Raw genomic sequence first — 26,517 nt, 5'->3', positions numbered from 1 at the left:
CCTTCCAGTTCTCTGCTGCCAATGACTGGAACGAACTACAACAATCTCTGAAACTGGAAACACTTATCTCCTGGTGCTTTAAGCATCAGCTGTCAGAGCAGCTCACAGATCACTGCACCTGTACATAGCTCATCTATAAATAGCCCAAACAATTACCTCTTCCCCTACTGTATTTATTTATTTTGCACCCCAGTATTTCTACTTTACACATTCACCTACTGCAAATCTCCAATTCCAGTGTTTTTAATTGCTATATTGTATTTACATCGCCTTTTTATTGGCCTTTTTATTGCCTTTACCTCCCTTATCTCACCTCATTTGCTCACATTGTATATAGACTTGTTTTTGTACTGTATTATTGACTGTATGTTTGTTTTACTCCATGTGTAACTCTGTGTTGTTGTTTTTGTCGCACTGCTTTGCTTTATCTTGGCCAGGTCGCAGTTGTAAATGAGAACTTGTTCTCAACTAGCCTACCTGGTTAAATAAAGATAAAATACATTTTAGAAAGTCACCAACGGTGTGTAGCATATGCTGTTGGATGCACTTTATGGCCATGGTTGTTCATGCGGTGGTTACAGTGTATTACCGATCAAACATTATCATGAGGTCTGAGGCAAAGCCATGGGAGAAAACAAGTTTGGTACAGGGACAGACATTTTTTACATGCAAATCTGATTGGATACAGTGTTTTGATTATTGAAATATCAGCCTCAATTTAGCTTCCAGAGTTGCTTTATTCTTTCTGAGGGCTAATCGGGGACATTTCCAGGGACAGGCTGTCGCTGGAAATCGGGGACGTCTGGTCACCCTAATATTCAGAGTGGGAATACAGAGTCTGTGGGACCTTGACCAGGCAGGGCGGCCATGAGTGAGGTGTCAGTCTGTCCTGTGTTTGGTTGGATTGTGATGGATGTGACCCTGCGTAGCCATATTCTTGGCTCTGTCATCTATATCACACATTATGGCTAAGTATCGCCAGAGGACCTTGCTGACAGCCCCTTCACACTGTGGACCAGCTTCAGGCTGTAGCCTACATTACAGCCTCAGAGCCAGGCCTGCCCCTTGTTGACCCACTGAGTGTGATAGCAGGGCTGGCTGGTGGGAGGGTTGGGAGCCCTGGCTGCCCCTGTGTGTCTCCCTCCCTGCCTTTCCCTTGACCTAGCGCCTACACGAGCAGAGGATCTATTAACCCTTGACCTTCTTGATATGTTAACAGTCGATGACCTCTGCTGGTGCAGGCGCTACGCCAAGGAAAGTGTCAAAAGTGCTCCCCTTGGACTGCACAACGGAGCCCCCCTTGCCCCCTGCTGCATTCGCCACGGTAAGAGTCTGCCCCCCGTCCCCTCCTCAACACTCCCCAGCTAGCTTATTGCAGGCCCAGGCTCCCTCCATGCCTCCATTGACATTTAGCGTACGCTCACCTCGGTAGCAGCCTCAGTGCTGAAAGGAAAGGAAACGGTGCCGACTTTGTTTAAACTCAAGCCTCCATTAATGTCTATTACCTCTCATGTGGAACCTGAATGATTCTTGGGGGGGGCTTGTGCCGTGCCTAATTAATCGTCCCTTTCTCTCAGCGTTTAATGACGCCCTCCTCGATTACCATCAGCCGTTCTCTGGCCTGGGAGAGAGAATATGAGGAGTTGTCCCAATCTCCCTGGAGTTATGGCGCGTTGTCCCTCCTCCTCTCGCTGTCCCTCTTCAGGTCCCCCTTGGCCCCTTTCACAATCACAGCCACCTAAAGATTAATGTCCCCGCACGCCATTTGCAGTTAAGAAAAGCCGACAAAGACTTACGGCGCAATGGCTGCTGTTCTGCTGTGTTAAATTTCTAATTATGTGGGGGGGGGGGGGGGGGGGTCGTGACTAGAGAGAGATAGACGTGGAAGGATTGTTCATTTCAGTCACGTGACCTAGACCTACAGTAGACCATCTTTACCTGTCATCCTGGAGAAAGAGGAGGAACCTTTTCGGTTTAGGCATCTTCCTGAAACACTGTTTGGACCCATGAAGAGAATAGATTGCCCTCTCTTTTTGTCCTGTCAATGTGTGAGAACATGTAGGGGTAATAGACCATAGTTGTGGCACCGGGGATGGTTCTCCTGAAACAGTGTTCCCATGAAGAGTAGATTGCCCCCTCTCTTTGTCCTGTCAATGTGTTATAGGCCTAACATTAGCGGGTAGACTCATGACATTAGAGTAGTTGTGGCACTGAGGAAGGTTGTCATGACGGCCTCCCCGCCCGCTTTTGTAATTCCTGATCTTCTGGTACCAGACTAAACGCTGTGGCGTCGTCTAGGAGACCTGGGGCGCAACGATTCCCCTCCACTCCGCTGACCCGCGTTATTTCCAGCGAGGCAGCAAACTTTTCTGACATGTTGTGAATGCCAATAGCGTTCACTGCTGATCTTCTGCCAAGCAAAGGTTGCCTCTGTCACAACCAGACTTTCTGCTGGGCTGTATTGCCTGCTATGAGCCTGGTTATCCACACTGACAGAGGGTTTAATATGATCAAATAACTCATTATATTAGATTCTAATCAAGTTCATTCTGGTTTTTTGGATTGCGTCCTTTTTTTCTGCATTTCAGCCAATCATGTCATTGTAGCCGCATGGCTGTCTGCCGAAGTCGATTGACTTTTTTTTCACCTACCGATGTGATATTTCAGGACGGAACTTAAAACCGAGAACTACAAAAACAAGTCTCAGATTTCCATGTATTTCCCCATGTTTCTAAACACCTCTTCCTCTGTTTCTTTGTGTTTCAGCTCGGATTGGGAAGATGAAGCGCCGGAAGCCAGAGGATGGGCAGGTATGTCCACTGTGCAGCGCGCCGCTGGCAGGGACAGAGGAGGAGATGAGTAGGCATGTGGAACAATGTCTGTTCAAGGTAGCCTCACGTCCGTACCCGTTCCCCCTTAGCATCAGGCCCCTCAGGCCTCTAGTCAACCAGTCACCTCTCTCTAGTCACTGGTCACCACCACGCTATCTAGTATCTATCAACTCTGCTCCCTCTCTTTTCCCTAGGCTTGACACGACATAGACATGACAAAGACTCATAGACACATTGTCTGACAACCTCTTCTTTTAGTTGTTCACCAACACTGAATCTGGGCTTCTCCAGTCTTAAAGAAAGAGCTTTCCTCTGCTTTCTGCTGGTAATAACATCTTAGTCATATCTTAGTAGCAGTTAGATGCTCAACTGAAGCATCCAGGGGAAAGAATCATTACTGTAGGCAAATACCTCTCTCCTGTCGAATGGACCGCCCACCTCTCCCTCCTGTAGGAAAGTCTTCTTCCTCCTCTGAATCTCTGGTTCCTAAATATAATAGATGGCAAGTGAGGTATCCTGACCAACTCAAAGATTCATGCTCATTCACACTGTAACACATGTCATTAGCTCCCAGAACATAATGTATTTACTTATAGAAGTCATGCTTTCTATAACGTTGGTCATGATACTGCCCTCGGTCCCTTACTTTGGTGATGGTTTTTCCAAATTTCCACAGATCCATTAGTTGTAGTTCTATCACCTATTGTACCTCATAGCTAGTTTTGTATTAATAACAAATATATAAAAAGTGTTGATAAGCATTTTGGTGATATAGTATACTTGGAATTCAAAGAATTCAGATCGTTTTTGGTTGATTGTGCGAATAGTTCCAAATTCTGACATAGGAGAACATGTATTTTTCTACTCCAAGCCCTACCCTGTGTCTGGTTCAGTGTTGACAGTGTCTTTGTTCTCTCAGAGGGAGGGTGCGTTTGCTGAGGATGACTCTGCAGACATGGACGGAGAGAACGGGACCCGCTTCGAGGAGTACGAGTGGTGCGGCCAGAAGAGGGTCAGAGCTACCACCCTGCTGGAAGGAGGCTTCAGAGGTACACTACAGTGATACTGTACACCTATGGGCCCTGGTCAAAAGTAGTGCACTATAAAGGGAATAGGGTGCCATTTGTATCGCAAACCTATTTTTCACACAAAAAAAAATCAATTAGGCTGCTTTGGTTCAAAACATTTATGTAACATTTGAGAATCCACTAAATGTTTAGGGTGACTGAAAGTATAAGAGTCTGGAAACCCAGTGCACCAAATGGCTTCCACCACAGCACTCACTCTAAACGCTTTTCCCCGCTAGTCCCAAGCCCCTCAGTATCAACAACAGAGTGAGGCAGTGTATCATTGCCTTTTAAAAGGACGTGACTGGGTGCAGAGGCTAACATGCCTACCATGCCCACGATTACAGGGTGGACAGCTCTAGGTTTACGTGCCAAATTACACCCTATTCCCTATTTAGTGCATTACCTTTGACCAGGGCCCATAGTGCACTAAATAGGGAGTAGGGTGCCATTTGGGATGTGCCTCTGGCTCCAGCTACAGTGTGAGGGCATGTAGCCCCGGTCCAGGCAGGGGTCAGCCCAGTCCGGCCCTGGCCCCAGCCCCTTTAGGAGAGAAAGGAAAACACATTTAGCTGTGCAATTGACCTGTCTGAACCGGTGAGGAGTGGTATGTGTGTGGAAAGGAAAGGGACCAGTGACCCTTTGGGTTCCCCTCAGCCCAGCGACGCAATTATAGCCATGGACACAAAGCTGCCCACTAGGGAACACAGACTGGTCTCTCTTTCTCTTTCTGTCATATTCTCTCCATTTATTTATTTATCTTGCTCTTTCCTTCTCTATTGCCTCACTTTCTTTCTCTCTCACATTCTCTCCATCTCTGTCTCCCTCTGAAACATATCTTAGCCCACATCATCAATAGGAAGGGCTAGAATTCAATACATAGTCCATTATCAGTAGTCGTTGACAACGAGATGGCATTGGGCTGTTGATTACATTGCTCATTAAATTGTATATATTTTAATTTCTCCCTCTCCAATAGTGACTTTTAAGTGTAGGCTATCAAGCAACCAGACAGATCTAGTTTAGTGATTTAGAAGCTGTAATACATTGATCCAGCCTAGCCACTGTGTGCTCACCTACATGATGTGTGAATATTTAGTAGGCCATTGGTCTGTGATCAATTACTAGTGTAGTCCGCTTCATTGGACAAGTGTATGATATGATCATAGGTCAGCGTTCATTATTTCATGTCTGACAGGCCGGCCTTACTTCATTGCTAGAGAGAGCTGTAAAAATGAATTGGCTACAGGTCCTCGTGGTGTGTCTCTGGAGATCACAGGAAAGTCAAGTCTTCTCTAAGGGCCTCTTTCAACCTTGCAAAGTCGCTAAACCCCCCCAAGTCCCCAAATTCGATCCAGCGTAAAACTGCATTACAAAGCCCAATAAGATGTGTGCCTTTTGGCCCCTCTCTCTCGCTCTCTCTCGCCGCAAACCCGTCCAGACAGACAGACATCAACGGCCTACAGATCAGTTTGAATTCTCGACTGAACCTCCTGAGGCTGTCCGTCTGTCTGTCCATTCATCTAATGAGCAGTAGACCCCTTCTGGCGGGCTGTGATAGCCCGACGTCCTGTGATGTGACACAGATAAGGGCTGGTCAAAGCCAGAGGTGCTGGTGATACCACTTGAAAGCGACCCCCTCCCCCCAGAAGCTCAGAAGGTGGATTTGCCTTGAAAGCTCTGCTGCAGTCGACCATAGTTCAATGGGTCCAGCCAGGCAGAATCCACCATCCATCCAGCCCACAGGGGGTGGGGGTGGTTGATGCGGAGAGGAGAGACGGAGACAAGGGGCTTCAATTGGATAAGAGGCCTAAGCTATCCTCTGTGAGACACCAGCACCAACACTGACACCTCTCTCCCTTTGAGGGGAGGGAAGAAAGGCAAAGGGAAGCCCTTTAAACAGCACAGAAAAGTCGAAGACAGGCAGAGGGTGGGAGGAAAATCGAACAGGAGCACTTTTCTGCTTGAGACGTGTGGGGCCCTGGTCCTCCTGTGTACATGGCTTATAAGGACCTGGGAGACAGCTCTAAAGGCTGCTGTATTGATGAAGAGGGTCAGATCTGATCCCAACAGCCTGATAGTGAAGACCAAGGCTAAGGGGGCTGATCCGGGGAGAGGGGATTTGGGTCCGCTGACTGAAGATGGCACCAGGGATATAAAGCAGCGCTTTCTCCTTTATAAATGGGCTTCAAAGATGGCAGCCATCTTTGTTTCTTCCATCTTTGTCCCATCATCTCCCCAGACGTGTCCTGTAAATGCCAGTGAGATATGACGGCCTTCGACCAGAGCCGACTGGGGAAGGCTGATAAGGGCTATCAGCGCCATGGCGACCGGGTGTTGTTGGTCAGGCTGTCTCTTATGTTGATTGGCCCCTTGACCCTCCCTCGCTGCTCACAGCTCAGAAACCTAACGTTGTCTCTGACTCTGTCTCCGTGGTAATAGGTGTGCCGTGTCACGGTCAGGTCCATGTTACACAGGCAAGAACACATATATTTTACATGTTCAAGTCAATGAGATGCACAAGATTGGTTATGAAAATAAATGTGGTGGATATGTTTATGTGCACCTGTGTGTGTGCCGGTGTACAGGGATGTGTGTGTTGGTGTGTCTGTATATCGACCCTGGCTGATCTGCCAGGGGGGTGGGGCGGAGAGGAGGAGGAAGAGCGGAGAGGAGGAGGAGCGGAGAGGAGGAGGAGCGGAGAGGATAAATAAATAATGAAATAATGTGACTGAAAGGCAGTTATGGTGGCGCTGACCTTTTCAGGGGAGATTAGATTGCCTGCCAAGACTGGTTAAAGGGAGAGATAGGGGCTGAGCAGCAGGACCAGACCATGCTGGCCAGCCCAACAGCATGGGTTAGTCCCAAACGGCTCCCTGTATAGTGCATTACTTTTGCACTCTATAGGAAATAGGGTGCCATTTGGGACGCAGCCCGTGACTTAAGACTGCTGTAGTCCTCTCATCGTCCTCTTGTCTGCTCATGGGACAACAACAGGGTCTGACGCTTAGACTTTGGACACTCCAATTTGGGATGGATGGTTAGACTACATGCCACCTGCTTTTATAGCATCCCTTGGTTTTACTTTCTAGCAGTCAACTATCAGTGTGATGGGGATCTTGTTTTCCCAACTTGTCTTATAGTCCTCTTCCACACTTACCACTGTGGTGAATGAAGATTGAACTGGATGGAATGTAGTAGTAGTATCTGCCCATCTCTGTCAGTTCCAGTTGGGGAGAGTATATTTAAGGGGAATATTTCTCCATGTCCCACTGGGTTTAATGCTAATCCCATCTAGTAAAACTGAACTCTGGAAAGTCCTCTTCTTAGGGGCCACTGTGGCCCCAAAACTGTTGGGGTTGGGGACAGTGAAAGCATCTAGAACCATTCTTTCTTGCCACCACTCAACACCACAGTCTTTTAAAAATCAATGCTGTGCTATCTGTCCCCTCCCATCTCCTGGCTCCAGCCATGCATCGCTAACTAGCCGCAGTATCAATACCCTGATCAATTGATTGGATTAACAGTGATTTCTGGTTCCTTCCAACCCTCTGTCACTTTCTCCTCCCCAATGTGCCTGGTCACTGGACGACATTAGTGGGCGGGACAAAGGGAGAGTCTGTTTATTTGTTTTAGCCTCTCCTACGTGTCACCAGTCGTTCACAGTAGATTAATGAAATGCTGGGCATCATTTGCAGTGTATTACCTTTGTGACCGCCCGGCCACCAGACCTCCCTCCCTCCTTTACAGCAGCCTTTGAGGAATTCCCCAGGTCCAGGTGGTTGACTATGTGCTGTGGGAGAGATAAGAGGGTCTGCTAAATGACTAAAATGTAAATGTAAGGATAACCCTTTTTACAATTCTCCCATGCTTTTTAGTGATCATATAAAAGAGACCTTTTAAGTTTGATTTGCTCCCTGTGGCTGGGTGGAGCATATGTGAACAATGGCTGTGGTGCACAAATATGTGTGTTCAGCTGCTGGTGGTGGAGACAGTAGTACCAGACAGCTGAAGGGACCAGTGGGCAGCATAGGAGTCTGTCCTATCCAGATATACCACACCACCACCATGCAGGGACCTTGAAGTTATTTAAATAGTATCTGCCCACTGGTCCCCTCTGTGTCAAATTGCTTTGCTTTATCTTGGCCAGGTCGCAGTTGCAAATGAGAACTTGTTCTCAACTAGCCTACCTGGTTAAATAAAGGTGAAATACATTTTAAAAAATGAGTGGGAGAGTCGGCCCCTGACCACTCAATCAGCCCCCAGCAGTGTGTCTCTCTCAATGGCAGCACAGGCAAGGTGAGAGGCAGGCCCCTGACCACTCAATCAGCCCCCAGCACTGTGTCTCTCTCAATGGCAGCACAGGCAAGGTGAGAGGCAGGGCCCTGACCACTCAATCAGCCCCCAGCACTGTGTGTCTCTCAATGGCAGCACAGGCAAGGTGAGAGGCAGGGCCCTAAGTGGAGCTGAAAGGGCCAGTCAGACAGCAGCAGGAGTTTGTCTGGCGAGCCTCTCATCACAGGGTTTATAGAGGTGCCAGTCAGACCTATAGCCAGTCAGTCAGCCCCCATAACCAGATAACCAGCCGCTGGCAGCTGACACAGCCCCTCCCTCTCTCTGCCGCTGACAGCCTCACCTGGCCAACAATACTTCACAGGAAAGGAGGGAGAGATGGCAGCATCTCAACATGTCCATTTCAATCAATGTGCTTGACCAGCAGGTTTAATAGACTCAGATCTTTGTTACCCTGCTGGTCGACATGTGTAGAGAGAGGGATAGGCAGGCAGGGTCTTAGAGGAAAGACTACTGTTCGTTGGAGGCCTGGTTTGCAATGTCATCCCATCTGAAATGGCAGAAATGAATGTTTCAGAGGTTGTGTAGTATATACCAGCCATACTCAACTGGTGGTCTGCATCCGGACCCAGAACGGGCTCCTGTGTGGCTCAGTTGGTAGAGCATGGCACTTGCAACGCCAGGGTTGTGGGTTCGATTCCCACAGGGGACGAGTACAGATGAAAATGTATGCACTCACTACGGGGGTGTTAAATGCTGATAAACTAGATGTACTCCACCAGCTCTGTCACTACTGTAAGTTACTCTGGATAACCTATCAGAAATGCCCAGTTTATCAACTAGTAGCATATCTAGCTATCTAAATCTTGTAGTTATCATGGTCAGATTACGTGCCCATGGGCCTTGACCCCCTGGGGGCCCCCATCGATTTTGTTGAGTCACTTCGGTATCATATGAACTCACATAAGACATGGAAAATTTGTAGATTTGAAGGAAATTACCTTTAAAACTGCAAAATGTTCTCTCCACCAACAAGAGGGGTGTGAAAAGTTTGAACAGTGGGGTCGCATGGGTTGCGAGGTGGGGGTTTGTTACTACGCCGATAAATGACATTATCCATCCAGACCTTTGCCACTTCCGTGACCGGATCTTCCCAAATAGTAGTTGAGTAGCCCTGGTATGTACAGTATTTACATACGTGGTTATTTTCCTCCTTAACATTGACAAAAGTTGCATTGTCTGAAAGAGCCTAGACACTGACGCCCACCTCTGCCCCCCTCCCTCTCCTCAGGAACAGGCTTTGCCATGTGCAGCACGAAGGAAAACCACGACAGCGACGCCGACCTGGATGTGGACGGAGACGACACGCTGGAGTACGGCAAGGCCCAGTACACAGAGGCAGACATCATTCCCTGCTCCGGAGAGGACCAAGGAGAAGCCAAAGAACGGGAGGCCCTGCGCGGGGCGGTGTTGAAGTAGGTTCTCACTCCTACTCTACTGTACGCTAGTAAACTCTACTCTATTGACTCCTTCTGCTTTGTGGCGTTGAGCTCCTTCTCAAGACATAGCAATGTGTTTCTTTCTGCTCTTCCAGTGGCGGAATGCCATCCAACAGAATAACGCCAGAGTTCTCCAAATGGGCCAGTGATGGTGAGTTGAGGCTTGAAACAAGATGTCATCCTCTGTATTTATGGTTACCCTATTGACATTTTTTGACCGTATTGATGAATGTTGAGGTCGGTGCTAATATCTCCCCGTCTATCTCTCTCTGCAGAGATGCCCTCTACGAGCAACGGGGAGAGCAGCAAGCAGCAGCCGCCTCAGGAGCCCAACGCCGCCTGCTCATCCTCCAACGCACCCCGGACCTGTAAAAACAGTGAAATAGAGAAGTAAGAATCATCCCCCCCATACTTCCTACCCTCTCTTCTCAGCCCCCTACACACACACACACACACACACACACACACACACACACACACACACACACCTGCCCAGGCTGAAATCCAACCACTGCCTCCCCCAGCTCTCTCATATCACGTTTCTATTACTCTCAGATGAGTTTCTTTCCTTCCTTCGCCTGGCCTGTTATGTCATAAATGATGCATTTTGTGTGGTCATTTTTTCCTCCTGCGGTGAATCTAGCGAAGTCTCACTTCATCCCCTGGTCTGATCACAGGAGGGTTCCACTGTATTGATCCCCTCTCTGTAGCTGTTTACTCCATCTGGGCCAGACACACAGCACCACGCAGGAATCCTAATATCACCCCACACACTACCTCCCCCTTTTGCTACCTAGCCGGCTACCTCCCCAATTCATTACAACCTAATCATGTGGAATTGTTTGCCTAGCTGGTGCTCTACCATCCTTCAGGAGTGTTCACTTAGTGGAAGGTGGTGCACACATACACACACACACACACTGGGCCTGGGGAGAAGTAGCAGGTTGGCAGACCTCCTAGTGTAGTAGAAACACCGTCTCCCCTGCCTCCCTACCAAGCACCAGATAAATGTGAATAATCTGTGCATGGTAAAGGGCAGCCTCTCTAATTCCCTCATCTCCGTGTCCTCATCCATATTCCCCGACAAGCGGTGCCCGGAAGCATGGCCAGCCCCTCTGAATGGGTAATTGGGGTCAGAGTAGCACAGCTAGTGGAGAGAGGGAGGGGACTTTTGTTGATTGCTTGCTTCTGCATGTCTGGCATATTCCTCCTCTTGCTCTCCATTTTGGCTCAGTTGCTTCAGTTTCCCCCACCCCTATCTTAAATGTGGCCACGGGTCGGACACTGCCTTCCATCACAGCCTCTCTGTCTCTTCTTTCTCACTCCTTCCTCACATCTCATTTGACTATTTCCTTTCCTCAGTGTCCATTTCCCCAGTACTGCTCACTCTGACTGAGATAAATGAATGTTTTGGTTTCAACAAAGCAGCCAAACGGCTCCATTTCTTGTTCTCCCTCAGCCGCCATCATCATTGACTTCCTGTGAAGGGCGTAGTAGTAGTACCATCGTAGCAAGTGTTTTATAAATCCACACACACGATTACTTCCTGTTAACACCCGTAGCCGCACACACACTCGTCTCCACTGACTGTGTCCTCTTGGCAGGGCTGCCCTGCCTGTCTGCCTCACCGGCTGGCTAAAGGCTTCATTGCTCAGTTATCGGAGTAGAGTTGCTCTGGCCACATATTAAATATCAGCCTGCTGTTGGAGAACTGAACTGGTGCATAATCAGAGCAGCTTGAGATGCATTGATCTCGGCTATGTCCCAAATGGCACCACCCTATTCCCTACATGGTGCACTGCTTTTGACCAGGGCCCATAGAAAAGTACTGCACCATGAAGGGAATAAGGTCCCATTTGGGACGTAGACCTGATCTGGGCTCATCGGTGCACTGTGATCACGTATCTGGTCCGATCTCTCCCTCCCTCTCCCCTGGTTGAAGGTGTGTGTGTACCCAGGATAAATGTGTGTGTGTGCAGAGTGGGGGGATGAATTCATCATCAGTACTTCCTCTGTGGCAGCGTCATTATGACCGACCGAGAGATGTAAACACAGTGACTGTGTGAGGGATAGTGAGGGAAAGCCTTGTGTCCATCAGGAAAACGGTGTAGGGGTTTAGGCAAAAGGGAGTATGTAGGAATAGTGAGTTTGCGGTGTGTAGATGTCTGTCTGTGTCAGCTTGAAGCTAGACGGGGGATTGTTCCCTAAGTGGTGAGGCCAGAAGCATGACAGCTTAGGAGATTGATTCATCGCTGTAACTATGTTGAAACTCTCTGCCTCCCCTCTCGTACACACACGCACACGCTCACCCTCAGAAACACACCCAGAAACGCACTCACCACAGCCATAGAGAGAGAATACCGCTCTGCCATTATATGAAGGAGTAGGGGTATTAGGCGTGTTAGGCGAACTGGGCATAGATCACTCCTGCTGGTTGTCAGACTGAAGGAAGAGTAGGCCTTAGCCATGAGAAGGGCCTCCTGCCTGCCCCCTGAATCAGCTTTATTAGCTTAGCTATCGGCTGCTCTGCTCCAGACTTGACACACCTGTTTATTTAATATCATATTTCCATCAGCCAGGCAGAGAGAGCGAGAGAGAGAGGTTCCCCAACCAATCTGCTCTGGAGCACTGACTTTGCATCTTAAATGGTACCCTATTCCCTGTATAGTGCAGTACTTTTGATTGTGCCCTATGGGGAAAAAGAAAGTCAAACGTAGTGCACTATGTCGGGAATAGGGTGCCATTTAGGATGTATCTATAGACAGTCACACTAACTCTCCAGTTGAACCTATATTTCTGACAGATATTTAGCGTTTTTCTCCCTGCCTGCCGTTGTTTTCTGCGAGGCCTTATTTGATCAGGTTCCACAGGACTTTGGGAGGGATTATACGGCGGGAGATGATGTCATTTGTCAAACAGAGAGAAGGGTTCTTCCGGGAATAATAGTTTAACAGTTCCTCCTTACTGCCTGTTGGCTCATTGGGAGGAACAAGCCTGTTTGATTATTTTTACTATTGTCATAGACAAGACAAGGAAGAAATAATCATAATAAGTACATGAGTTGACGTCATTCATTTCTCAACAGTACAATGTTGCTTGTATGTTACATTTTGACTTCTGTGCCAAAATCGAGAAAACAAATGGGCATGCGGGGTTTTATGGGCAATTTCCTGATGGAAAAGAGACTTAATGTGAGAATCCTTTTAAAGAGTCCAAATAAGGGATTGAATGATTTCAGAGGAACAACTTTGCTGTTTGCAAAATGCATATGGCTTTCTCAGCCCTCGATCCCAGATGAAAATGAGATATGTCTCCTTTCGTTACGTTGATACTGTGTGTGTGCTCGTGCGTTTTGCGGTAGTGAAATCTCTGATCTCATCCCAGATGGGTAATGATCTCTTGGCATCGGGGTCTCCAGCCCCACTCGTTCCCAAACAAGATAAATGAGCTCTCCAATGCCGCCAATGTGATTGCTGCAAAATTTCATGCTCAACTTGAAACAATGGCAGAGATTTCCATGTAGCTCCGCAAATAATTGAATCTGTCCTCAATTTATATGTGATGACTCTACCCAACCCCCTCCCTCCTCCTCTGCCTCTCCCCCTTCGGACCCTGTGAGAGAGAGGAGCCCTCCCCCTATAGCCATCGAAGACCCTCCTCACATGCATATGGGGGAGCTGAAGAAATCAGTTGGGACTTTTATTTTCTGGTGTCAGTCTAGTTAAGACCTTAGTTAACAAAGCTGAGGCAGCCATGGACTGTAAGTCTCCCAAATGGCGCAGCGGTCTAAGGCACTGCAGTGCTAGAGGCGTCACTACAGACCCGGGTTTGATCCCGGGCTGTATCACAACTGGCCATGATCGGGAGTCCCATAGGGCAGCGAACACTTGGCCCAGCATTGTCCGGGTTGGGGGGGGGGGGGGGGCTATACAAGTAGGCAGTCATTGTAAATAAGAATTTGTTCTTAACTGACTTGCCTAGTTAAATAAAGCTTACATTAAAAATGATAATAGCAATGTCCCACTCTCCATCATTTAATTTTTTTTTGGAATGTGTGGGTTTTGTCAACTAGGCCTATGTTCTGACTTGATCTTAGTCTTCAACAGTATTCACGTTTCTATATGTAAATCTACAATTGAGTTTCCAAGGGTTTGTAAATTCAACGTACATTTTTGCATAGGCCTATCACACAAAGATGTTGTATGTACAGATGACAGAATTAAATGGGTGAATGGGGAAGGAGGTGGACGTGGATTAATCCCCATTTGTAAAAGGCTTTCAGTCCCCTGGGTCTCTCCTCTTCCCTTTCGCCCGTATCTAACTGTAATTACACCAGCCAGTAGTGTGCTCAGGAGGCCACCACTGGCCCTCCTTGCCTGCCTGAGAGATGAAAGGCCTGGATATAGGTGGACGCTAGATGAAGATAACGGGCTGATGGAGATGGATTGCAGGGGGGCAGAGGCCCAGGGAGGGGGGGTGCAGGGAGCCTAGCAAGGCCGGCTAATCAAATGAGAAATGGGCGCGAGGCACAGCCTCTCGCACACATTCAGACTGAACAAAGAACACTTAACGGGGAAGAAGGACGAGCTCCCTCTCTTTCTTTCTCTCTCTCGCTTTCCATCCTGTAGAGGTCAGAGGGGAGGATCACAGCTGAGATGACACACACTGAGTGTACAAAACTCTTTCCATGACATAGACTGACCAGTTGAATGTGCAAGACAAAAATACTTGTGTCAAGAGCACCGGTTTGTGTCAAGAACTGCAATGCTGCTGGGGTTTTCACGCTCAACAGTTTCCCGTGTGTATCAAGAATGGTCCACCACTCGACGGACATCCAGCCAACTTGACCCAACTGTGGGAAGCATTGGAGTGAACATGGGCTGGCATCCCTGTGGAACGCTTTCGACACCTTGTAGAATCCATGCCCCAACGAATTGAGGCTGTCCTGAGGACAAAAGGGGTGGGGGTGCAACTCAATATTAGTAAGGTGTTCTCTGGCTCCATCTTCCCCTTCTGTTGCTTCAGTGATTGTGTTCGGTAGGGAGAACGTCTGAAACGGTGCTACTGAAATAAGGTTTGAGTTTTCCATTCTGTGCCCTTCTGACCACAAGCCCAGGTAGGCCTTCAAAGACCTGTAGTCTGTAGTGTCCCAGCTACACAGAGCTGTTGTAGCAGCCAGGGTCCTCTTTGCATGATGTAGTATTTCAGGTTAGATTGTAAGTCTTGTAAGGTTTTATCTGTACTCAAGGCCACTACAGCTTCAGTGCCCCACAGAGTCCCACTGTGGTCAGAAACCTAGCCCAGGCCTGATTCACGACCCTGTTTTATGCCCACAATGTTTACTTTACTTGTATTTCCCTTAGCATAACGTATAGCCAATAACTCATCTTATAAATAATTTCAAGTTTAGCACAGGTTGTTTGGTGTATTATAAGGCACTATCATAACATGGATTTTTGAGGTGTAGCGTTACAAATGATAGTAGTTTGGAGTCTAAGAAAAAGTTTAGCGAAACGTGAACTGCGTAGACCATCTTCCTTTACCAGTCAAGCTAAATTGTAATAATTTATACACAGGCTTATGCCCAGTAAAGACACTGTTACCTATCCATGAAGACAATAGAATGAGGTAGAGCTGTAATGTGACACTGACAGGGTGTCATTATGTCAAGGTATGCTGAAAGTGGTATATAGATAGTAATAATGGCTATGATCCAGTTTAGTAATGCAGTGCATGCCTGATGTCCAGCCAGCCTGCCTGTCTGTTGTTGGGGTTTGGTTGATTACTTTCAGCCTGGTGAGGTAATCCAGTCCCCTCTGCCTAGTGTGTAGTAAACCAGGGGCACACACACACACACTCCGGTCCACCATCCATCTCTCCAACGGCTCAGGCCTCCACATAAAAAAAGATTAAAACCCCCTTTTATTGCACGAGGGAATTAAATAACTTTTAGAATGTGGTTTCTTATAAATCACTGGCTAAATGAATATTCATTGTCAACCCGCCTCGTGTCTGAGAAAGAGACGAGAAGGGTTGGTCTTTATTGGGAAAAGTTTTACTCAGTGCGGCCCAATGACAGTGTTGGTTGAGTGAACCACCGCAGGGATTTATGAAGCTGTTAAAAGGGAAAACAGCAGGCTACAGAGGACAGCGCTTCTGGGGCTGCTTTATAAGCACGCTAATCAAGACTAAATGCCTTTTTACAAGCTCCTCACTAATAAGAGGAGATTTTAAAGCTTTATTGCCATGGTGTCACAGGACAGGAGACAATGACTGGCCTCTCCTTTCTGTAGCCACGGTCTCTGTCCAGTCAAACGAGTTTCAAGTTGACTTGAGTCACAATCGGCTGCATTTTATTGGACTAACACGAGACAAAGGAACATTCAAGGTCTTGAAGTCATATTCGGCTCAACTCAAATGATGCTACCTTCTGTTAAGAAAGCATGGCATTGGTGTAAGTATCTCTATATGAAAAGACAAAAACAGTGCTTTATTCAATGTAGCTATCACCCTAGGTAAGTAGCCTGTCTATCTCTTCTGTACTGTGTATGTGGTCCTCAGAGCCCTCACTCCTCATTGAACAACCACACAAGGCCGGTACTATAATAAATGAAGCCATAGATAGCCGAGGCAATGGGCCCTCCGACTGACCACTAATCGGAGTGGGGGAGCGTTCTGCCTCCCGCTGAGAGCTGGTCCAATAGTAAATCAATATTGTAGATCAGCGCTCCATCTGGCTGGAAAATGAGCGGATCACCATAAACATCTGGCAAGCGCGGCGTCCTGGGCAATCACTGACGGCCATATTGACTTAGTTATTGCTCGTTCATATGGTGCAGGACAGTTTTAAATGTACATTCTCCAGGCAGGGGCATTAATCAGGGGATATTTAGTGGAGGGCCTGAGAGGTGAGGGAGCTGTAAATCCTGGGTCAGTCAGTGTAGGGATAGGACCTGGGAGGATACAGATAGACAGCTGTTAAATAGGGACGTGTCATGCACAGTATAAAGACAGCTCGGTGTCCCGACAAGCAAGGACTCAATGAAAAGCTTGACCAGGAACAACCATCTCAAAGCAATCAGATACTGGGACTGAGGTAGAAGATTAAGAATGATAACACATAAAATGGCCACCAAATACCTTGGCCTCTGCATCCCTGCAGTGCTGCTACCGAAGAGTTAAAACAAGAGATTCCATCATGTAGTTGTACTGATCCTTTCTCTTTGAGTGTCACTGTGACCCAACCCCAGCTTTTCTTCTTTACAGGATCACAGAGGGATCGACAGCCACCACGTTCGAAGCACTAAAGGCTCGTATACGGGAGCTGGAGAAACAGATCCTCCGAGGGGACAGATATAAGTGTCTCATCTGCATGGTAAGGAACCACTACACCCCTTTCTTCTCTGGCCATCCATGTGCTTTTCTCTCTGTCTCTATGCATGTCTACCATAACAGAGTTTTTGAACCCAAGCAACCCGCCCATCCACTAGTATACCAACTCTTGGGGTGCCTCCCAAATGGCACCCTATTCCCTTTATAGAGCGCTACATTTTTTATTTTATTTTTAGCCCTTTTTTTCCTCCCATTTTCGTGGTATGCAATTGGTAGTTAGTCTTGTCTCATCACTGCAAATCCCGTACGGACTCGGGAGAGGCGAAGGTCGAGAGCCGTGCGTCCTCCGAAACACAACCCAACCAAGCCGCACTGCTTCTTGACACAATGCCCATTTAACCCGGAAGCCAGCCGCACCAATGTGCAGGAGGAAACACCGTACCTGGCGGCCGTGTCAGCGTGCACTGCGCCCGGCCCGCCACAGGAGTCACTAGTGCGCGATGGGACAAGGACATCCCTGCCGGCCAAACCCTCCCCTAACCCAGACGAAGCTGGGCCAATTGTGAACCGCCCCATGGGTCTCCCGGTCACGGCCGTCTGCGACAGAGCCTGGACTCGAACCCAGAATCTCTAGTGGCACAGCTAGCACTGCGATGCAGTGCCTTAGACCACTGTGCCACTTGGGAGGCCCGCAATAGAGCGCTACTTTTGACCAGGGCCCTATGGGCTTTGGTCAAAAGTAGTGCACTATATAGGGACTAGTGTGCCATTAGGGATGCAGCGTTGTGGTGTGCAGGCAGAGGCTTTGTGTTGACATGTACTGTCTGGTGGTTGAAGTGATTCCTGCATGGCCTGAAAGTCAGCCCTCCTCCCTCCCTGCCCCCTGATGTGTGTGTGTCAGAGAGATTCTGTTGCACCAACTATAACTTTGCAACCAGCCCATTGAATTGGCCAATTACCACCCTGCAGCTTTGAGGAATTTCTCTATTTCAACTGATGGTTCATTATCATTTTGGGAGGGGGGTCAATAAGATAACTCCTGTTTTTAGTCATTGATGTCACCTTGGTGATTGGACTCCATCAATGCGTCCAGTTCCTCGAGAGTTGATGATCTGTCATGTCCCTAATGACGGTCTCAGCTGTTCTGGTCTGAGAGAGAATCAGACATCATGGATTAACAACACCTCACACCTGACCAATCAGAATCCTGTCAGAGGTGTTCCTGAGAGTGTGTTGTTGTGGTGGTACTTCACCCATCGTGATAGACCCCACCCACCCTGCCATCCTCTCACCCTGCAGAATGAGTGAAGATGCCAGATGCCTTGGCAACCCCTGCTCCCTAGCCCCGGCCCGGGCCCACGACTCTCAAAAGCAAGCAATTACTGGCGCCTGCCCCTCCTAAAGGTTGTCTCAGCCCCGGGGTGACAGACAGGAGAGGAGAATGGATGCATATTGATAACTCCTGCCCTCCGGTGACCATCGTAAAGCTAACTTGTCATTACTGTCGTCTCCTCCCGTCACAAATCTCACTCAGCCAGGCTTAGGAGTGAAGGAGCTCTGCTCTGAGTGACACACCTGTTTGTTGACTGGGTTTTGTTCTCATTTTTTAGAGGGGTGAGGAAATAGCCTATGCAATGACCTGAAAGTCTAACCCACCAACAAAGTTGGTCAGGAGTTAAATTTGACTGCTTACACCTCATCGCTCATTTTGAAAGACAAAATGGCATGGGCTTGTTAGGCAGTAGAGTTGAGGATCTTTCTCTACAAGCTCGTCAAGGAGTTTGTTTGTAGTCTGTGTTATCTGAACACTTGTTAAAGAATCATACAGGCAGACCACCTCAGCAGGGTCCTTGTCGGTGAATCTCTACCACCTCCTACTGTTGCTTTATGGAACTGGACACTAGATGGATGCATTGGATTTCACATCGTCTTCACATTCAGTGTTCCCTGTTCTGTTTCAGTACATTTCATAGAAAGAGCATATTCTGGCCTGTAAAATGATCTATAGCTTATTTTGACCAGAGCCTGCCACAAGTCTCAAACACATCACAAGAACTGCAACAGAAACTCTTATAGGCCTCTCTCTCCAGTGCCGCCTGATGTTGTGTGTGTGTGTGTGTGTGTGTGAGTGCATGTGTCGGTGTCCGTCCAGTCCGTCCGTACCCGTTTCTTTCTATGCTTTGTAGTCCGCCACATTCTAGTGCTCAGCAGTGCCCCCTCTGTACTTCCCTACAGAGGAAGAGATTCCAAACAGACAGGGCTGAAGACAAGAATCTGGGCCAATGGGGGCGGGCCCTCGCAGTAACAGCGCCAAATGAGAGGCGGGTTGCTGAGAGCTCAAAGCCCCTCCCCCCGCTGAGCATTTACTGTTTGTATAGAGGCTACGTTATGGGCTGCAGCGGCGGCGGGATTAAACGGCTGCTCCCGCTCCGGAGGGTAAGGCTCTCTGTGCTCATCCACCCTCCTTCCCTCTGCCCGTCTGCTCGCTGGGCTGGCCGCCTCCCTCCTCCATGCCTGTGCTTCTAGCTGTGCTGCCTGGTGCTTTGGTTTGGTGCCGTCGTTCGTCAAGACTTGTCCAGTGTTGTGCCGTGTGTGCCTGCAACCGTGCGTTTGTGTCCATTTGTGTCAGTCCACACAGTTCCCCTTTAATCTCTTATGCTAATGTTCTCTCTCCCCCTTGTGGCAGGACTCGTACACGATGCCCCTCACCTCCATCCAGTGCTGGCACGTCCACTGTGAGGAATGCTGGCTCAGGACTCTGGTGAGAACCCAACACCAATCCACCCAGCCTCCACAACACATCACAACACTGCTGTTGCATGGCAACATTACTTCATCACATTACAGCCACTGATTATAGAACAGTTTCATAGTGAGTGAACTTCCCACCTCTCTCTCTCTCTCTCTCTCACTCACTCTCACAACCCTGAAACAAAGAGGTCTAACCTCTGAATTATACCCTCTTAGGTGTAAACACACGAACTTAACACACACATACACACACTCTTGAGCTATGTTTGTTTTCTTATTCGTTTTTCCTAATTTGGTCGTTGGTCAGTGATTAGCCAGTGGAAGCTTTGGATAATGAAGTAAATTATTTAGACAATTTTGTCGCATCTGACCACAAGGGTGTAAGTACCTCTTCTCCTCTTTACAAACACAGTAGTGAGTCCCACCTAACTCATTAACCCCTTATTGTACAGTACAGTAGGCCCAACCAGGCAGGGAAACCTCCAGGAGCTCTGCTCTATGTTTTGAGGAGGATTTGTTGTCACTAAGGCACTCCCTCCTCATCCTCTCCTCCTGTTTTTTGCTACTACACACGGAAGCAATTCATAAGAAAATGTTTCCCAGCCACAGGTCAGCCCCCCTCATCCTCCTCCAATACCCAATATATTAAATATGCTGCTGTGTGGTGGGAGGGAGGGAGGGGGAAGTCTGAGGGGTGGATAACAAATGTGTGACTGCTGCATCAGCTTGTTCCTAATGTGGGCATTCAAATGTCGCCCGACGACAGCAATACAAGCGTTGCGCTTCAGGGCTTCCCTCATCTTGATCAAAGTAAACGCGTGTAGCCATGAGACCTTTTTTCTGAGTTTCATAGAGCACGGCAGCTGGCCACACCGTACACCAGGCTCATTAAGATCAGGTAACTCTTATTTTATTATGAAGAAAAGAAAGGACCTGCCGTCATTTCTTTGTGTTAACAGAGGAGAGATGTAGGAACCTGGTTGTTGGCGCCAGGGTGCAGGGTAGAGGACAGGGTAGAGGACGGGGGGTTCTTAGTGGAAACCCAAGCAGTCTGGATGAGGTATACAACAATATAAGAAGGCGGCTGGTACGGTAGCTAGTCTGTCTGATTTTATTCACTTTCAAAATGAACCTGTAGGCTGTTAAGACAACGAGAGCTTACCAGTTTGGGCTTGGTACAAGACTCCCTAACCGTTTTTGTTACTGCTTGCTGCTGTTATGGAGACCACCTCTACTTAAGGCTACCCGCCATCTCCTTAGCCTGGTCATCTCTAGACATGAGCAGACCTGTTGGGAGCCACAAATCCTCTTTGCACTGTGGTGTGAGAGCTGCTCCGGCCCCCCAGCTGCCCCCGACTCCTGGTTCTGGCAGCACAGAGACTCCACTGTTTGCTAACAGCTGTGTGCTCCCTTGTCTGGCGAAGATTTATTTACCCCTTTCTGCAAGCCAGGGCCTAACCCTGTGCACTCAGGTTTACACACACACACACACACACACACACACACACACACACCACACACACACACACACACACACCCTGCCCACCACATCAGTGTGTCAGGGCTCAGTGTATGAACTCTGCCCCAAAGTCCAGTAACTCCCACTGTGTCCTCTGCATACTCTGACAAGAACCGTTAGCCAGATAGATCCCAGGTCAGTCAGCGAGTACCTCTCAGACTTTACATACACAGGTCCCTGTGTGCTGGAAGTTGACTCTCACTCTGAGCACACACACAGGTAGTAGACTATACCTCTTCACAGTGTGGCTCCAGTAACCTTCCCCATAACTCTCATTCCTCTTTCCTGTTAATGAGTCAGTGACAGGAGAGCAGTGAAAGCAGGTAGTCCACATGTCTTTCGTGTTTGAGCTGGTGGCGTGTCAGCACTTGTAGGGGGAGGGGTTCAGCTAGATGACACTTGGCAGGCTCAATCAAACGCTCAAAATATTTGAAAGAAAACAAATTTGAACACAGGTCGGATACATGCCATGGTTCAGAGCCCAGATTCACAAAACCTTAAGACATTTCTTCTTAATTGCATTTTTTCCTTAACTATAGACTTATGGAGAAAGTAAAGCAAAGTTGCTATTCCTCAAAAAGGTTCTTGAAAATGTTATTGCGCTATTTCTTATGTTTCTCCTTAAGCAAAAAGTTAAGAAATCTAATTCTTGAAAATACATTTCTTGGGTTTGTTCTTACTTCCAAGATAGCTAAACTGTTGTCTTAAACTCTGGGCAGTGAGAGAATAAGCTCATGAAAGCAACTGAACATGTTTAATTCACTCACAAAGTTTCAGTATTGATTATTTTAAACCCAAGAACATATTTCAGTATGAAATATGCTAACGTGATTGCCATTGCTAGCTAGATAGCTAGCTAAAATTGGTTGCCTTGCAACAAACATCTTGTAAGAAGATATTTGAGAAGTTCATAAGAAAATCATTATATCTTAAGAAATTGTTGAAGAATTGCACTTATGGACTTCTTATTTTTTTCCTTAAGAAACTTTTTAAGTTGCGTAAGAAGTGTCTTGTGATCTGGACCCAATTAGATGGTTCGGTTGGCAGACTGTATGGTTGTGTGACAGCCCTCCCTCCTGCCGTGGCAGCCGCCCGTCTCTCTCTCCACTCTGGGCAGCACCAGCTCGTGTGGCACAGAGAGAGAGAGATGAGACCACACAGCTCACCATGCCCTGCTCTCAGCTCCTGCACCCATTGCCTTTTAATTACACCCTGGACACAGCTTTATAGGAGATGGCAGTGATTCAAAGTGGGAGAGAGCAGAGCAGGAACCTTTGGAACAGGATGATGAGCAGGCTTTGATGCTCCACTGTAGGCCGTCTGTCACTGACGGAGGCATGTGTAGGGATCTATACACTGTGGCTGAATGTGGTTTTATACCCGTTCTGTACTGATGTGGATGTTTTGATCTAAACTCAGCAAAAAAAGAAACGTCCCTTTTTCAGGACCCTGTCTTTCAAAGATACTTTGTAAAAATCCAAATAACTTCACCGATCTTCATTGTAAAGGGTTTAAACACTGTTTCCCATGCTTGTTCAATGAACCATAAACAATTAATGTACCTGTGGAACGGTTGTTAAGACGCTAACAGCTTACAGACGGTAGGCAATTAAGGTCACAGTTATGAAACTTAGGACACAAAAGAGGACTTTCTACTGACTCTGAAAAACACCAAAAGGAAGATGCCCAGTGTCCCTGCTCATCTGCATGAATGAGCCTTAGGCATGCTGCAAGGAGGCGTGAGGACTGCAGATGTGGCCAAGGCAATAAATTGCAATGTCCGTACTGTGAGACGTCTAAGACAGCGCTACAGGGAGACAGGACGGACAGCTGATCGTCCTCGCAGTGGCAGACCACGTGTAACAACACCTGCACAGGAGCGGTACATCCAAACATCACACCTGCGGAACAGGTACAGGATGGCAACAACAACTGCCGGAGTTATACCAGGAACGCACAATCCCTCCATCAGTGCTCAGACTGTCCGCAATAGGCTGAGAGAGGCTGGACTGAGGGCTTGTAGGCCTGTTGTAAGGCAGGTCCTCACCAGACATCACTGGCAACAACGTCACCTATGGGCACAAACCCACTGTCGCTGGACCAGACAGGACTGGCAAAAAGTGCTCTTCACTGACGAGTCGCGGCTTTGTCTCACCAGGGGGGATGGTCGGACTCACGTTTATCGTCGAAGGAATGAGCGTTACACCAAGGCCTGTACTCTGGAGCGGGATCGATTTGTAGGTGGAGGGTCCGTTATGGTCTGGGGCGGTGTCACAGCATCATCGGACTGAGCTTGTTGTCATTGCAGGCAATCTCAACACTGTGCGTTATAGGGAAGACATCCTCCTCCCTCATGTGGTACCCTTCCTGCAGGCTCACCCTGACATGACCTTCCAGCATGACAATGCCTCCAGCCATACTGCTCGTTCTGTGCGTGATTTCCTGCAAGACAGGAATGTCAGTGTTCTGACATGGCCAGCGAAGAGCCCGAATCTCAATCCCATTGAGCACGTCTGGGACTTGTTGGATCGGAGGGTGAGGGCTAGGGCCATTCCCCCCAGAAATGTCCGGGAACTTGCAGGTGCCTTGGTGGAAGAGTGGGGTAACATCTCACAGCAAGAACTGGCAAATCTGGTGCAGTCCATGAGGAGAAGATGCACTGCAGTACTTAATGCAGCTGGTGGTCACCTCAGATACTAACTGTTACTTTTGATTTTGACCCCCCCCCCCCTTTGTTCAGGGACACACTATTCAATTTCTTTGAGTCACAAGTCTGTGGAACTTGTTCAGTTTGTCTCAGTTGTTGAATCTCATGTTCATACAAATATTTATACATGTTAAGTTTGCTGAAAATAAACGCAGTTGACAGTGAGAGGACGTTTATTGCTGAGTTTATTACAGGACCATCTCTGTACTGTCAGTCTAAGTACTGCATACTATTTCACCAGAGGGGTAAAAGGACCGATGCATTCTCTATGCTTTGCTGAAACCCTCAACTCATATTGTGGCCTCAACAATGACATGTTCCTCTCTCTCTCTCTCTCTCTATCTCTCTCTCGCTGTCCCACAGGGAAACAAGAAACTGTGCCCTCAATGCAACACCATCACATCGCCAGGAGATCTAAGGCGCGTCTACATGTGAAGAAGACAGCGCCTGCCTTGACCGGCCTACACCTCCAACCCCTCCTCCCTCCATTTGTTCCTCTTTATATTTCCATTTGCTCTCTCAGTATTTGTTTTTGTTGACCTTGCGTGAGCCTGGGTTTGTGAAGCCCCCCTCAGAGCTTAGAGAGATTACTGATGTCTTGAATGACTCTTCAGACCAGGGGAGGACTGACTGATCAACCAACCAACCAAACATTGGGACAGAACCTAACCAAGTAGTTCATTATGACTGAGTGTTCTCAGAATGACTAACCAACCACCCCTCACTGGCTCCCTCCACCCTGCCCTCTAGTGGTGGATGATCTATCCAGTCAGATGCCCTCTAGTGGTGGGTGGTCTAGTCCAGTCAGATACCCTCCATCCTGGCTGACACTTCTGGTTCTGTTTTTTTTGATCCTGTTGCTCCCAGACGACCCAGCTTTACACTGCTGTGTTACTCACTGAGCCCCCCTCCCTTCGCCTCACCATCATCCCTGCGGAGAGGTGTGTTCAGGTGGGAGGAGGTGGTGGTGTAACTCTCTCTGTGTGGAAAACCCCTCTTGGTTCAAGCCATCGGGACAGCCAAGCTAGATATTAAGCTGACCACCGGTAGTCGCACCCTGCTTGAAGACCTGGTAAGGGGGAAAGGAAAACAATCAACTCTTTCAGTGTTCAACCAATGCGACAACCTCAGAACATCCAGGGGATCCTCTTCTTTTCAACCTCCTTTTTTCCCTTCTTCAGTTGTGGTGTTATAGTGAAGTCAACCAAATCCCAAGAATCAGTGCAAGCACATGTATAATAGTCTGTGTATGTTTACAGTGTTGTGTGTAAATGACAGAGGTTACACTTGTATACATATGTACGCACACATACACACACACACACACAAAGTATATATTATTAAATTCCAGTTTTTATTTTGAGTTTTGGTGAGGGGGGAAAAGGAATGATGTTTTAAAAAATTGACAAAAAGAAAGCCCTCTGTATTTTTAAACCAATGTTGTCGTCTTGAGGTTGAAGTTCTATTTCATTGTACAGGAATACATTTAAAGTAATAATAATAATAAACTACTCAATTAGAAATTCAAGGTTTAGATGGTGTACATTTTTCATTAAACTATACAGTAACATCTGTAGAAGAGTTAAACCTAAAGCAAGAAGATAATGTTTATTTTTATTTAGTTTTTTTTAATGGAATGTAAAGATTCAAATGGCTCTAACCATACACTAGGAGAGATGATGGCTTTGAATTTTTACAGAACTGCAACGCTGGCCAAACAGCTGTTTTCAAAATCACAACCTGGAACGCAGTTGAGTTAACCTCCACCTCAGTTCCTGATCATATCACTTTACTAATCACTTTGGTTTTCTGTTTTGTCCTCCTCTCTGATAAAGCCTCATAAAATGCTTCTCCAGAAATGTTTGTGCTACCCAGCAAAGGCTCCAACCTGGCAACTCGTAAAGGCAGGTCCTTCCCATCTGTAAGGGAAAAGAGTGGGCCGCCATTTTGGGTTGACCAACTGATTGCCCAAGCCCAGTGACTGAACACTACCCCACAGCAAGGTGGTGTGCTTTGTATTTGTAAAACTATGTATCCTGTGATGTCTGTATTGATGTATGCTGACAAAAAATAAAGAAATGAAAGGTTTATGACTGAATTCAAACCCCATCGGAAACCCTGCAGATATATTAACACATGTACAGAAAGCTTCCATTTTTTGGGAAGGGGAACAATAGATGAAGACTTTAGCCACAAATGCAATTTTTTTATATTTATTTCAGTCCAGACCTGGTTTCTCTTCATGGACTACTGTTTTCAGAACTGTCTCCAGTTTAGAGCTTATTACATTGGTTTAGGTTTAAGATTCTTTCACCATATCCCTCCATTGTTGATTTAGATGCTATTTTATGGTGACTATTTGAGAATGATCGCTACAATGTAGACATACAGCAGGTTTGTTTTCATAAAAGCAGTACACATCTTTAGTACAGTATTGTTTCTATAAAGGGTATGTTTTGGAGCAGCCTGTTAGAAGGAATGATCACAGGCTCAAAGGATCTGTAGAATTGTTCCACGT

General features: G+C 47.5%; 1 protein-coding gene across 12 annotated transcripts in view; it reads left to right on the top strand.

Moving 5' to 3' along the window:
• Positions 1-26,087, top strand: part of LOC106569261 (E3 ubiquitin-protein ligase RNF220) — a 157,145-nt gene extending 131,058 nt beyond the window's left edge. For 2 of the 12 annotated variants that reach the window (XM_082960857.1, XM_082960859.1), the window contains 9 exons: positions 1,220-1,324; positions 2,767-2,810; positions 3,751-3,880; positions 9,483-9,666; positions 9,786-9,841; positions 9,966-10,080; positions 16,957-17,065; positions 19,709-19,783; positions 24,363-26,087. In XM_082960857.1, coding sequence (XP_082816983.1) covers positions 1,220-1,324; positions 2,767-2,810; positions 3,751-3,880; positions 9,483-9,666; positions 9,786-9,841; positions 9,966-10,080; positions 16,957-17,065; positions 19,709-19,783; positions 24,363-24,434 — 890 coding nt within the window. In that variant the 3' untranslated portion in view covers positions 24,435-26,087. Of the gene's footprint in view, positions 1-1,219; positions 1,325-2,766; positions 2,889-3,750; positions 3,881-9,482; positions 9,667-9,785; positions 9,842-9,965; positions 10,081-16,956; positions 17,066-19,257; positions 19,459-19,708; positions 19,784-24,362 lie in introns of all 12 variants that reach the window. The other 10 variants (XM_045694100.2, XM_082960858.1, XM_045694102.2 and 7 more) reach the window with 7 other exon arrangements.
• The last annotated feature ends 430 nt before the right edge of the window (positions 26,088-26,517 follow it).

The sequence above is a fragment of the Salmo salar genome, chromosome 14 (genome assembly GCF_965601325.2).
Source record: "Salmo salar chromosome 14, fSalSal1, whole genome shotgun sequence".
Lineage (NCBI taxonomy): Eukaryota > Metazoa > Chordata > Actinopteri > Salmoniformes > Salmonidae > Salmo > Salmo salar.
This window is presented reverse-complemented; position numbering and strand designations above follow the sequence as displayed.